The 14,838-nt window shown below is 41.4% G+C and overlaps 1 protein-coding gene across 7 annotated transcripts in view; it reads right to left on the bottom strand.

The window, feature by feature from the left end:
• Window positions 1-2,888: 2,888 nt before the first annotated feature.
• slc20a2 (solute carrier family 20 member 2) overlaps window positions 2,889-14,838 on the bottom strand; it is a 44,921-nt gene continuing 32,971 nt past the window's right edge. For 6 of the 7 annotated variants that reach the window (XM_040050888.1, XM_040050887.1, XM_040050890.1 and 3 more), the window contains exons 9-11: window positions 14,528-14,713; window positions 11,554-11,638; window positions 2,889-7,305 (exon numbers count right to left, since the gene is read on the bottom strand). In XM_040050888.1, coding sequence (XP_039906822.1) covers window positions 7,141-7,305; window positions 11,554-11,638; window positions 14,528-14,713 — 436 coding nt within the window. In that variant the 3' untranslated portion in view covers window positions 2,889-7,140. Of the gene's footprint in view, window positions 7,306-10,169; window positions 10,255-11,553; window positions 11,639-14,527; window positions 14,714-14,838 lie in introns of all 7 variants that reach the window. The other variant, XM_040050894.1, reaches the window with a different exon arrangement.

Raw genomic sequence — 14,838 nt, 5'->3', positions numbered from 1 at the left:
GAGTTCTGACATTGTGTAACTCACAAAGAGTGAGGCACATCTGTCAGTGTGGAATGGCTTTTATTACTGAGCTCTCTCTGACAGAAACGAGAACAAGGGTATGAGTCTCTTCGGTTATCCTTGAGATTATAGTGGTGCTAATGAACTTTTGGTTTTATGCCCTGGTTTTTGACTTCCAGGCCAGCTCAGCTGTTCTTGTATTTTCACAGTTAAATTAAGTTTGGGAGAAATAAACAGCATGATAATCTCAAATTTACAAAAATGATCTTTATAAAAATTGATTTCCTTGGGATTAATTACCTACCGGGGGGGTGCTGTGCACAGTTTGACAACCACTGGACTAACTTGGGTCATTAAAATGTAGTGGAAACTTAACTGGGGAAAATTTCCACAGTTTTTCTGTGCACAGTTAGGAAAAAAACCAACACATTAACTATTAAAAGGCACAAATACTCCAGTGTTTTTTTTGCTCACATTATGGCAGCTGCACTTTCCTCCTCACATGAACACGCACAAATCCAGACGAATATCTGTTATGCTTCACTGTGAATTTATGCAAATCTGAACACACGAACGCCACATGAATACCAATATAGAACAAAAATAGCCGTATCTCCGGCCTGTCTGCCATGTGTCATGTGAGCAGACCATCTAGGGTCAAAGAATCTCAAACATCAATGGAACAGTGGACAATATGTCTGGAATAACACACAAAATAAACACGTCTTGGTTTTTAAAGCACATAGGTGTCATTCTTAACCTTTGTTTCTAAATATAATGACGTCACTGCTGCAGAATGGAACAGTGGACAATTTTTAGCATCTACAAATTCCAATCGATGGCAATGCCAGGACTGGGACTTTTTAAGAATCATGTAGTTGACAATTAAGGCTAATTTTTTACAGCTTTACTGAAAAGACTGCAAGGTACACACACTACTGTGAAATACTTTCATCATCGTCATCTGGAAACATACCGCGTTTCAAGAACAACTTGAAAACAAGGTCTTTATAGAAAATTGATTCACAGAAAGACACATCTGCAACATACTACAAACAAATTAGACTTGGTGTTTGAAGTTAAGCATGCAAACCGGCGGTTGCAGACAAAGGAGGAGGTCAGGGGCTTAAAATGAAGTGAACCTCCACCCTGAACCCTGATGAGATTTTTACTGCAGTGCAGGAGCCACATTTCATCACAGCTGAAGGGTTGTCTGTTGTCAATTAAGATGAGGACGAGAACCACACATAAGTGGACAAATACCATTCACAAAGCACGCAGGCTGTGTGTTACTGAAACACTGCACAGAGGTTATGGTTTCCATTTCTTGTTGGTTACTGATTTAACCGATGTGAAATGGAAACCATTATCCCTCTGAACGCAAATGGTGTCACTTGCTGTGTGCCAGCATCAAACCAGCATTTTTCACCGTTACTGTAGAGACGTATTAAATGAAACCCAGCTCAGACAGCAATGCTGCTGAGAACTTAAAGTGCAATCTGAGCCAAGTCAGTGAATTATTATTTCAGCTCAAAACCCTAAATAAGAGCAGCCTGAAAAGATCTGGCAGATTCATTTGGTCTTTAAAGAGGTCGGTTGCTGCAGGAAACCAAATGCATGCAAAGTGGGGGGAAATGAGAAGAGACGCAGCATGAGCAGAAGTTCATATTAGATGCAGTGGAAACTACACATTGTATAAAGCAAGTTGCCGTTGTTGGGTTCATAATACCAGCGATTGGACTGGATAAAAAACACAAAAACAAAAAAACACTCGAACTGTATATCAAAATAATTTTTTTTTGTCTCTTTATTGACTTAAATAAGCTAAATAAGGGGTGGGGTGTTATTGTTTTTACCTTGTGAGTTTTGTACTGCAACAGGAACTGCCACAGAGGTGTTTTTTTGAATACTTTATCAGGTGTTTCTGTCTCTGTGGTTACATTTTAGCAGCATGCCTCAATAACGCTGGACCTAAAACCAGTCACAAAACTTTACAATGTTAACTACATTCCTGTAATCACGGTCGAGAGGTTGGGTGTGGTCCAACACTACTAAATGGAATTAGGGGCCCAAAGGTCCTGTGGCTCCTTTCCACTGTTGGATTTCTAATCCTAACATGAGACATCTTTATCTCGTATAAAAGGAAACAAAATGGTGTGGTTCAAGAACTCGCCAGCATCAACGATGGTCTGATCCCATTGCCAGATGTTCTCTAGCTTACCCATAATGTAAAAAAAAATAAAAAAAAATAAACACTATGTGAAATAAACAATGTGGTAACTTGTCTTAAATATGCGTCTCTTGTGCCTACTATGCAATAAAGCCATTCAGTGTTTAATTATACACTTTCCCAGCTTTCCTTATGCAGCATACAAACACATACCACACACCTTTGCAAAAGTAAGACACAACTCAGTGGATTTTAGGTACTCTTTGTAATTTTAATTCCCATAATTTAGTTTAAATGCAGACATTTTCTCACTAAATCTTAAATAAAACATTACAGTACGATATATGCAAATCAGAAGAGCTTTAAGATTTTGTAGAAGCAGGCTACAGTTTCTTTAGATTTTTTTTTATTTATTTTTTTTAATTTATTCATTTGTATTCATATATATATATGTATCTTATTTCTGAAGGACCGGACAGTTAAGTAGCAGTAAACAGTAAAGAGACATCACAGAGCTGTAAAACCTGCAGGCCAGCCAAGGAGCACATTCTATTACAAAACAGACCCGACAACTAGGAGACAGCACGCCACATCCAGATGAAAGTCTGAGCTGATGCCGCTCCGCCTTTGGGAGGCGGTGCTAGTCCCACACACACAGGAGAGGGCGCTATTACACCAGGGCAGGTGGAGCTACACACGACCACTAAAGTGACGGCAATGTAGTTGCACCTTCACGAGAAACGGCTTGTATTGCACATTCAGGGAGAAAGAAATGGCACATTCTGTTTTTCTGTTTCGTTTTTTGTCTACAAAAAGGTTGATAAACAGTTGAAATGCGGCAGAAGCACAGCAGCTCCCTCAATGGCAATTCAACCAATCGTTGAAACAGTCCGTCTAAAATGCTGTCCCTCTCTACGGGGAGGGAACGTGTCGAACTGCGCCCTCTAGGGGCCGTGGTCATCCCTACGCCCAATCTTTTTTTGCGTTTGTGATCAAATTTTGAAAGTGTTCGGATTTTACAGGGAACCACGTTAGATGTATATATTTCCTGTTGCCGGCCCAGGATGTAGCCCTTTCTCTCAGATACTTAAAGCTGCCAGCAGAAGGCGATTTTCACTTTCCCTCCCCATCTTGAGCAGTGCATCCCTTTTGGCCTATCAGGACTGAGAATGCATGGAAAACAATATAGAAAATGACAGTGTGAGTTACAAAGGGGGGCTGCAGCAGAGGATGGTGACACTGCACAAATCAAACACGCGATGCATGCCGGCTGACCTCAGTCCATTCACAAATAAACCTCCTAATGCATGAAGGAAATAAAGTTTTTTCCGGCTCATTATATTGTTTAGTAAATCTTACACCAGAGCAACAAACTTCCACAAGCCTCAGAGTAGAAAGCTGGCAAATGAAGAGTCTTTCTTCAGCTTCTGACTTCATATTATGAATATAGATTTTTAAGGTTTAAATTGTGCTTTTATTTCAGCAGTTATAAATGCCATAGTATAAAATGCTAACTCTTTGGTCCTAGAATCCAAAGAAATAAAATAGCACAAAATGCTATCCTCACGACTGCATGAGAGATTTAAAAAAATTTTGAGGCTACCGTCTGCTTTTACTAATTTTTGTCATTTTTGTGCCATTTGCTTGAGGCCAGAGTGCCTCAGCTGTTTAGCAATTAGAAGTTGGCGGTTACACTGGCTTGCTTTAAAGACAAAGGGGGGAAAAAAACATCCGTGAAAGCTTCAGATCTCTGCTGCGTATTTTCCTGGGTGGGGGGCGGGAGGCTAAAGGTTTTGTGTCATCACAAAATTCCTTCTAAATATTCTTCCTCCGGGCATCAGAGAACAAACACAAGAGGATTTGAACACACCGGCTCTGTGCAGCCCCCCTGAACAACACACAGCCTGTGGAAAAGTAGAAGGCCATGAGCTTCAACAGCGCTAACCTGCCAAAAAACAAGGAAACAAATTTTCTCACAATCAAGTTTCCAGATACCACTCATTGCATTCATCTTCATCAGGTCAGTCCTACACAATGGTTTTCTGGCACGGTGCTGTGCTGCTCTTGAAGCTCGTGGCCAAAGCAGTAGGGAAACAAAATTACAAAGTGTTTTCATCAAAAATTCAAAAATAAAAATGGTAATTTAAAAATCTGATCTACTGGCAACCGACACATCAGTCTATATGTTAGAGGAACCCACCGGGCTGAGAGGAAGTGTGGCACATGGCACCCTGAAATAAGACCATTTCTCAGTATTGCTGCGATTACAGTCTTACAACAACTAATCCCAATTGGCCAGATTTTACCATCAGCCCCACAGAGTGTCCTCCAAAGTGTCCGGAAGCTCATCCCGGTTAAAACTCAGATATGGTAGAAAAATATAGTTCTGATGAAATTTCTCTAGTTATCCTCTTTATTACTGAATTGCACCCATACATGTAGTGTTAATGCATTGTAGTAGCAGTGTAAGGTGACGGGGGTCAGGATCAGCACTACCGCTACAAGAAACAAAATGAAAAACGAGTCACTGCGCACACACTTGCTCTCGCTCTCTTTCTCTCTAGACACTTCTGGTTATTTTTTTATTTTTATTTTTTTTACTTGCACTTAAAAACTCACGGTTAATAGTTTGTCTTTCATTGGCATCATTAGGCAACAGTTGTTTTTTTGTGGGTTTTTTTGTTTTTCAGATAACTCTACAATATGGTTACGATGTAAACACCACAGTACATAATTAGTTTACTTTTTCTGCACAAAGTAAAACACAAAGTTACAAGGCAAGTGGCTACTTAAGCATAGATTTGTTCATGAGAGAGAGAGAAAACAAACAAACAAACAAAAACAAGAAATGAGGAAACACACCACAAGAACAAAAACAACTTGCGACACCTGGCATCGAGTTTGTTCAAATTAAAAGAAAAAAAAAGACTTTGTTCATCTACAGGTCAGGTGACCGTTTTAAAAAGCTGGTGATGATCAGTTCTACCTCCGAATACAACCTTAAGTCCTAAGACAAAAGTCTTGTGATATTTTTGTGGCATGAGCAGCCTTGAAACCCTCACCGGGGCTGTGATTCACACACCTCATGACATGGCGCTTAGATTGAATCAGAGGTGATTGAGAGACTAAATGCTTCTCTGCTCCAAACAACACCTGCCCATTTTGAGGAGCTACTCGTGTGGCTTGGATTGAGTCCTCTTCCTTTCGACATCTGCATAACGCTTTACAATTTAAGTATTCGATATGACAGATCACAAGGCCTTAGCTTTTTGCATGTCTCACTCTGTTAGATTTGAAACCTGGACTCGGATAATCTCGGATAACCGCGGTGCGAGATCTGAGATGATCTGAATATGAAAAAATGTAAAGGTTCATCAGTGGGCAGGGAGCCTTTGATATAAGGAAGTGACTCCTGCTTTATCCAAAGTCAAAGGCATATGGATGATGATATGCAAACATCTTTACTAAACTTAATCAGTGCTTTATTTTTTGTACATCTGATCAGTTTTGGCATCTGCTGTACCTCATTTATCTGGCATACAGACATGGTGACAACAACTTACTTTGGCATGGTTCTGCTCTCTAAAGAGCAACCTCACTCTCCCTCGCTATCTGCGTATCTCCTCGAGGAGGGAGCCGTTAACAAAAGAACCTTCTGTCAATACTGTTCAATTCACCCAGGCAATAAAACAGTGAATGCGACGGCAACTCTCACTTCCTCTGCTGTGGATGGGTTTGGTAAAGCAAAACACTTTGTTCTAATCAATATTCTTCTGCCAACTTCAGAAAAACCTGCCAAGCGTTCATCGGTGGGAGTTTCCTATGAGCCGCGGGGGTTGAAACTAACCGTGAATTCTGACATCATTATGAGGTGAAGAGGCCCCCCCGCCCACCCACTTTTCCGAAACCATTCACACTCACACGCACGCACGCATCCCCAATCCCCCATCCCAGACCCCCACATCCAAACTCTTAAAGGACATTATTTACAGTACAAATTACATTATAATACATCATTAAAAAATATGAGATCTCTAAAAACATACAGGAGCTCTTGACAAAAACAAAAAATCAACTCTTTAGTAAATTAGGTTCCTATGGTATCATGTGAAAAATAATAATAATAATAAAAAAACAAAAGCAGAGTGACAGTCTCACCGCTCCTCTCTGAGGCGTCCGTTCCGTTTGGCCCCAGTTGTACCTGGCTAGCATGTTGAAAGTGAGATGACGGATGGGTTTGGTTGACCACGCGCACATCTTTTCTTCTTTTGTTTGAAAGCAAGCCGCAATACAACGAATCACACTCGACCCAATATCACAATATGTACAGTTTTGTTTCGTTTTTTTGTTGTTTTTTTTTCACCCCTGGCATTTTGGAACAATGATAACGATAATAAAAAGTAAGCACTTGACCGATTGTGCTGCCTAGAATTTCAGGCAGAAGGATATGGATTTACTGCAGGCGAGTCTGCTGGCTTATGTTAGCAGAATAAACTGCTTTTTGATCATTTTTATTTCTGTATTTTTTATATTTACGTGGTTTTGTTTTTTTAAGGAGACTGTCACATGTTTTGTTAGAAGTTACCAGTAAGTCCCCTGTTATTGTCTTATGTACAGCAGATTGAATGGTACACTAGTTACACTTTTGTTTTTTAATCAATCCCACCAAAAAGAAAGAGAATAAATAAAAACCGATTGGGAACTCAAATGAGTCAAAAAGATCTCTGGACTACGGAGCCAGGCAGCATGTGAACCAACCCTCCTCACATCTACAGTACAACCAAGTCCACCTGTAAACCATCCTCCCTTCTTCCTCGTCACCCTTGTGCGTCGACTCTCTTCCTTCTCTTCTATCTGCAACCCACACATTCGAGATATGACATCTACCCAAGTTCCCCCCCCCCCCCCCTCTCTCTCTCTCTCCCCGACTCTCTTTTTCCTCCTCTGCTCTCCCTCCCGGCGTTGCGCCCTCAGACGTAGGGCAGGATGCCGTAGACAAACAGGGCCATGACGGCGGCGCTGAACAGGCCGGCCACAGGCACCGTGACAAACCACGCCAGGAAGATGTTCCTGAAGAGGCGCCAGTCCACTGCTTTCTGGGAGCGGATCCAACCCACAGCCACAACTGAGCCCACCTGGAGGCCGCAGCAAGGAGGGAAGAAAGAAAAATAATCAGCAGCAGCACAGAACAAAACGTTCAACGCAGCAAAGCCAAAGTCAGTATAAAGAGCTACAGGTTGTCCACGCTTTTCTCTTGATGGAAGTTTCTCCAAGATTGTTTTGCAGTCAGATTACGTCAGCTATTTTTAAGGCATGTTTTGCAATGCTTAACTCTTCTCTTGTGCATTAAGTGGTTAATTGTCTAATTAATCCTATTGGACAGAAAAGATAACAGCAACAGCTGATTAATTAAATTGCAGATGGTGATTGGTGGAAATTATGTGTTAGTCTCCTCTAACAGTATCAGTAAGCACTTGAAGAAGTCCTCAAATTCTTCTGCAACAACAACAATAATAAGTTTAATATTAAATATTCTATTTAACGGCACCTTTTATGGTTTTCCTAATTTGCTCCCACATAAAACACTGCATGCTTATTTAGAACACGAGCAAAGTTTCAAAAAAATGAGGACAGCGTATGTAAAAGTAATCTCTATGAGCTAAAGCTCAGGCTTCAGACTACGTTTTTTTTTCTACTCGTCCCGAGATGACATCACCTCGGCATGGATGTCCTTACATGGTCATTTTAAGCACAAACAGAAGCACTAGGTTGAAAACATGGGGCTAAAAAGAATCAAATTCCTGTTTGTGGAAGTCAGGCAAGAAGAAGCCAGTTAGTAGAGTGTGGTCAGCAACTTTTTAGACAGGGGGCGAGCTAACATGCTTCATAGAGGGTCAGTATAAGAAAAATATGTACATACATACTCAAGTCCATTTTCGTACTATATGGACTCTTACAAAAAAATACTTTGATACTTTGAATTTAATGTAATTGATATTGAAACTGGTAGTAATTGGTATATTAACTGTATCTAAAAGTTGTACTGAGCAACAACAAAAAAAAAAAACTTCCACCAAAGAGTGCGGCCAGAGAGACACACGGACAAAAGGTGATAACATATCAACAGGTCAGCAGAAAGGCCACGTGCAACCTGCAGCTCTTCAAAATCAGATCAGTTTTCAGTGTCTGTGTTAGTGACTGCAAGCAGATTATAGAGGTTATCACAGCATAAATTAAATTTGGTATCCATGGAAGCCTGAAATCAGCAGCTCCAGAGTAGCAACAGTCTATTATTTACTTATTATTAGGCTGTAAATATCAAAAAGCACTAAACCTGAGAGCTAGTTAGCTTTTGCGAATCTGTCTGCAAATTTCAGACTTCCACTTCTTTCTTTTGATAGAAATAACTTCAGAATACAAAAGAGATTGTTTTCTAATCCATGTTCAAAGACTCAAAGCGACACACCTGAGTGTTGGAGTAACGTGCAGTGAGTGGTTTCAGCTCTTAGTGACGCTACAGGTGGGCGGGAGTTAAACCGTGTTTCCCTGCTCTTATATGGCCGCAGCAACATGAGACACCGTCTGTCACACGCTGACTAAATGTGGAAGGTCGGGCCAACAGAGTCCAGCCTGTTCTTTTGGTTTATTAGTCAGTCTTAATAAGACTAAGCTCTACTAGACTCACAAAAATATCTCCCAGAAAAGACATTCAGGTCATGTAGCCTCTCTACTTAAACGCAAGATACTTTAATGTAGCATTTCTTGGATTCTCCTCTTTCCAAAGCAGGGTGTGCATGTGTTGAACAAAATTTAACTCAGTGGTCACATTGTTTGTTTGATGGTTTTAGTACGTCAAGCACGGAGCAACAAATTCTGAACTCTGTGTGACCTCAGTGTTCGTATTGCTTTTGAGTTTTTGAAACGAGTCACTGCACATTACCATACCACACCGACCCACACACCCATCCATTCGGTTTAACTTCCACACCCACACACACAAAAGACCTGAAAAGAAAAATTATCACTCATACACAACAGAACTTCACTGAAACCGAATGGATGCCAGTGACACAAATACAGACACACTCTCTCTCTCTCACACACACACACACACAGAAGATGTTGACAGATGTTGCTGGCTACTTTCTGAAAACCAAACAATTTAAAATGTCAAAGAGCTGCAAGTCTTGCTAGTGTTTTTTTTTTTTAGTCCAGCATCATCTGTGGACCATCTCCACATTTAAAATAAACAAATAAATAAGAATCACTAAATCATTCAAATCACCACCACGATCATATACCTCTAACCATCAGTAGATTTAGCATTTTAGCAGAGCAGTTGATTATCCAAGGTTTTTAGGAAGGAAACGCGAAGGCATTTGGAGGTGAGAAATGAAGATAAGGTATGGATGGCGATGATATTGATGTTTAGACAAATAGATCACCAGTAACTTAAACCCAGTTTTGAGTCTTGTGCAGTTTCCCTTCAGTGGAGCTAACATTTTTGCATTCCTGTTTTCACTGATTATTGCACGTATGATCTTATATAAGCTAAAAACAAACATTTCGGGTGTTTCATCCAGCTTCAGCTTTACAAGTAGCTAAGAGGCTAACGGCAATAGCTTAATATTTAGTGATATCAATATTATCATCAAACTCTCTACTTGTGTATTCGTTTAACAAATATTCCTAGTTTTTCATCTATTAAAAAATTTTTTACTACTAATTTAATAAACAAAAAACAATAAATAAATAAAGATGATATCTATGTATTTGCTGTATGTCTAATAAACATGCACGTAACTGCCTGATAACATTCTTTAATCTAACAAAGCTACCTTTCAGTCAAACTTGGGGTTGTGTTGCTGAAGGAAAACTGCACGAGAAATCAAAACGTCAACTTCGGGAGTTGTGATTGGCTTTGGCGATTGACAGCTACAGGTGAAGCGATGAAGGCGAGCTCCCGGAGGGCTCTCTAGGATGACTTCACTACCAATACCTTGCAGTGGGTGGAGCTTATTGGGATGCCCACATTTGATGCAACAAGCACTGTTAGCGCACTCATTACTTCAATGCAAAATCCGCTGTGAAGATAGATGAGTAGAGAGACAGACAGAGAAAGATGGAGAGGTAAAAAAAAGTGGAAAACAAGTGTGACAGGTGGGTTCGGGGGGGGATAGGTATTTGGGAGGTTGAGGTCTGCTTGCGGACAAGCACGGCAGGGTCGAAAACCCACACACCAAACCATGCCAGTGCTAAGAGGGCAAAATGGAAGAGACTTAGTGGAAATGAAACAGAGAATGAGACATCGTGTTGATGGGGGCGGGCAGGGGAGGACTGGGACTGGTGGGGTCCGTCTTGAATTCCAGCCTCGATCTGCTGTTCCTGAAAAGAACAGGGGAGAGGGGCTGCACACTGCTGCCTGGGGCTGGTTGTAGCGGGCTGGACATGGATTCGTTTTGATCTTCTCATGCACCTCAAAGATTGGTTAGGATTATCAGTTCCTGCGGAGGATAAGTCTTGTTTATGAGAAAATGAGTGGTATTGACATCGTTTTGACAACGATTTCTACTAACGATGCTGTTACTGTGATCACTGTGGGAAACACTTTACCAAACTGGAAATATTAGGGTTCATTTTTTATACTCATGAGGATGGAAATGATAGAAATGGCAAATCGGAGCAAAAACAATTGAGCAGAGCTTCTTCTGCTATTTGAAAAGCCGCCTGGAGCGCCCTGTAATAATTAAAGGCAACTCAGACTTACGAGAATTTTTATCGCCTGGATTTCAGTAAATCAGCTAGAGGATAATGTTTAAAGAGATTTTAATGATAAAATTAAAATGTAACTGTAAAACTGGTATTAGGAAATTTAACCGAGTCAGGCTCCCTGCTGATTTCCACAGGAAAATACTTTCTTGCTTTTTTTTTTCCCCCACAACACACCCGACAGTAGGGCCCGTGTTACTGACTTTGTTGGACTAATGATGCCGTGCTCACGGCTTTCGGCCTAGCTTGTACAAGTGATCACAACAGACAGAAAAGAAGGTCAAAACTAATAAATAAGACCCACGTTTTCATAAACTGCAATTATCCTTTTTTTTTCTCTGCCACAATAATCTGAGCTTTGATTTCTGTGGAGAAATTTAACTAAGAAGCAGAGCACTTGTAGGGAGGTAGGCATAAAATTATAGTAAACTAAAACTGATTTTAGCTAATTATCTCACGACATGACTAAGCACTAATTATAGCTAAAGCGGTGTGTGTGTGTGCGATTCTAGCTCAGTCCAGCCCGGCGGCCTGGGAGGCAGTGTGAGCTCCCTGTCCCCTGGAAATGCCTGAAAGGGAGTTGAGAGGCCAGCTGGAAGGCCACTCAGTCATACCTTGCAGTGTGTGGTACTGACAGGGATTCCGATATTGGAAGCGAACACGACTGTGACTGCAGAAGCCAGTTCAATAGTGAATCCACTGTGGAAGGAAGGGAAGGGAGAGGAAGGGAAGGGGGGAGGGAGCAAAGAGACATTCTTCATTGTGATGTCTTGGATGTTGCTCATGATGGCACGATCTCACTGGCATCCACATATAAAACCATTGCAGAGCATTCAGCAGTTCTTTAAAGTATACCCAACACACATTTGAAAACCAGAAATAATATTAAATATCTGACACACACACACACACACACACACACACACAATAAACACAGCATTTCTACCAGGTATTACACACCAGTGTGTTATTCATAATGGACACAGTTTCAGTATGTGATATACAAACAGGCCTTTGTGTTGGTGTGTTTCTGTGCTGCCTTGTGCTTACTAGAAGACAGTTTCTCTAAAGCCACCAGCTGCTTTCAGGACACACACAGAGAAGACATTAGACATTAGAATAAACTTCCAAATCATAAAAGAGGGGAAAAAAATTAAACTAAATGCATGAAAATGCAACTTAAAAGGACAAAAATGTGGCTTTTTTCTTACTAGATGGCAGCCAATAACATTCGTCAGAAACACTGAGCTAAGGTTCCAGATGAAGATACGACTGAAATTTAAATGTCACTGCAGGCGGAGTGCGGAGTGGTCGAGCAGCAGGAGCCAATCTCTAAGACAGCAGAGCACCAGTGATGTCACCTGATTAATCTTGAACCCATTTGTAAATGGCCACTTGGCCCTAACTCATGGCCTACAGAAATTGATAGCCATTAGGCAAATGTTAACTGTATTACTTAGACCTGTGCTTTCCCCCAGCTCATGTCAGAATGTAGGAGTAGAGGGTCTTGCAAGAAAGCTACAGAAAAAACTCACATCATTCGCTCCACCTCTCAACAGCAACAATAAACTATACACAACTGGACAAGTGTGCCATATCGACTCATCACAAAGAGATATGATTGTTTATGTTTCTCTGAGTTCTGCTGGTTAAGCTTTGCAGAGCCTGGTAGATCTGCAGCAATCTGTCCCTGTGGTGCTTCAACAGCAGAGCTGGGCAGAAGGATGAAAATCCATACTTCAAATTTCAAAAGTCTTTTTACTGCTGTGATACATTGCACTTTTTAGGTGTTCGCTGCGGCTGCTAAAATATATTCCCGGGCACATAGACCGCAGACACACATATAAACACTTCCGTGTCCTTGCCCCAAACAAACTTCTTTTCAGAGTGATGCATGGAAACAGACACTGGAGGAAATCAAGTCTTTAGAACGGTGAACCAGTGCAAATTTGTCTTTGGGTCCTGGCAAAAAGTCTAAGCTGGTGATGGAAGGAGGGAGATTAAGAGAGAAAGGAGACAGACAAAGAAGAGAGAGCCCAAACAAAAAGAGGAGAAATGAGGGAAGGGAAAATAATGAGATGGCGTGGGCGTGAGCGTGAGAAAGAGACTTTAGGGAAAAGGGGAGAGAGAGAGAGAAAGCTCTTTAGGTGAGACGTAAAAAAAAAACAAGATGTAAAGGAATGAAGAAAAAGAAAAAAAGCAGGGCGCTGAGAAGAAGAAGAGGGTTAACCACAAAAATAGTGATTTACAGGAGTGGGTAGGAAGGAGAAAGGAGGACGGGGGGAAAAGAAAAGTGCAAGAGTCAGACTGGCGTCCCTCCCTGCGGTTGGAGAAGAGAGGCTACGGTTCCCACTGTGGCCCTCCCTCACCCCTCCTGCTCTACTTCTCTTCACCCAGAATGCCAAACAGCTTCCTGCAACCCTGTGTGATGTTCCTGCCAGGCAACAAAACACAGCCACTCAAACACACACATGCACGCACGCAAGCACACACACACACATACCTCAAAACGCCTTGCTGGAACAATTAGACCCTAATGTGCGTGCATGCTCGGACACATACAGTACATTCAATGCACGGTGACTTGCAGAGTTCGGTTTCCTCAGCACACAAACAACTCTGTGGTATGCACAGACACACACACGGGCGCGCACACACACACACACGCAAACTCTTCATCTTATGCGTGGGAAGAGAAGAGAGAGAGGAAGGAGGAGACTGAAGTCAAGGACAGAGCAACAGCACGGGTTTGTGGATGTGAGACGTCTACTGCTCAGGTTATCAGACAGCCAGTGTCCTCAGGCTTTGTTTGTTGTGGTCCGAAAGTCTGCTTGTTTATTCAGAATTTTTTATGTAATAGGTCAAAAAAATCTGAGAAAAAAAAAATGCACTACTATTTCACTCCCTAGGCACCACTAAGATACTATTATTAAAGCAGATTTCTGTAAAAAAGTAGTAAGAATTATTTCTAGCAAAGTCTGGGATGATTCCCAAAATCATAAATAGCGTGCTTAATGCTGAGATCAAGATTTATTTATCACCAAATTTTTATTTATACGTTTATAGCAGGAAAAAGTAATAAAAAAATCCATTCAGTCTTTGTATTTTACCTAATAAACTCAAATGTAATGGATTTGAACACACAGATCTTTTCACTTAAACGATCTGTCTGACCTCTGATGATAAACATGAGTGCACATCAACACTGTGTATGCAGGTCACTCCCTGGCAGAGAGTGAGGGAAAATCAGAACATTGATTAGTTACACAACAGACAAACTGCTTTATGCATTTTGCTGTCTGCACATAGATTACTAAGCATCTTCTGATTGTTCATTTGCACTTTACTGCCCTTAAGACATTGTGCATAAGCATTCTAATACGGCTGTGGGAAAGTAAGTACTCACCATGGAGGCTGGGAGCCCTCTATGAACTTGTTTGTGTCAGCGTGTTGAGGCTCTATGGAGCGCGTAAAACCAAAGCATGGTGGATAGTTCACCTCTGCAGCACAACTCTCCTTCAAACGCACCCAACCGCATCCACAGACACGCACATGTGCACTCACTCTCCTGTGAGGCGACTTTCTCACCTTGAGGGGGTGATGGGAGTGAGGTCCTTCCCCATGGTCTGGATGACGCGGCGGCCCCATACCCACAGGCCGGCACAGATGCCTATACCACCGTAAAACAGCAGCCAGATAGGAGTGGCAGCATCCTGCATCACACCGCCCTGTTCATAGATCATCCACAGTGCCACCAAAGGCCCAATGGCATTACTACAAACAAGAAAGTAGATAAAAACCTTATTCAGGCATTATATACTCAAGTCCAAAGAGCAGCGTGAAGATGATTTTTTTATATTTAGTTGACAGAGAAATGTACTCTGGACCATAAAGGTCGC

Source organism: Simochromis diagramma, unplaced genomic scaffold (genome assembly GCF_900408965.1).
Source record: "Simochromis diagramma unplaced genomic scaffold, fSimDia1.1 OVJJ01000131.1, whole genome shotgun sequence".
NCBI lineage: Eukaryota > Metazoa > Chordata > Actinopteri > Cichliformes > Cichlidae > Simochromis > Simochromis diagramma.
Note: the sequence above shows the minus strand (reverse complement) of the source record. Positions and strands in the feature narration are given on the sequence as shown.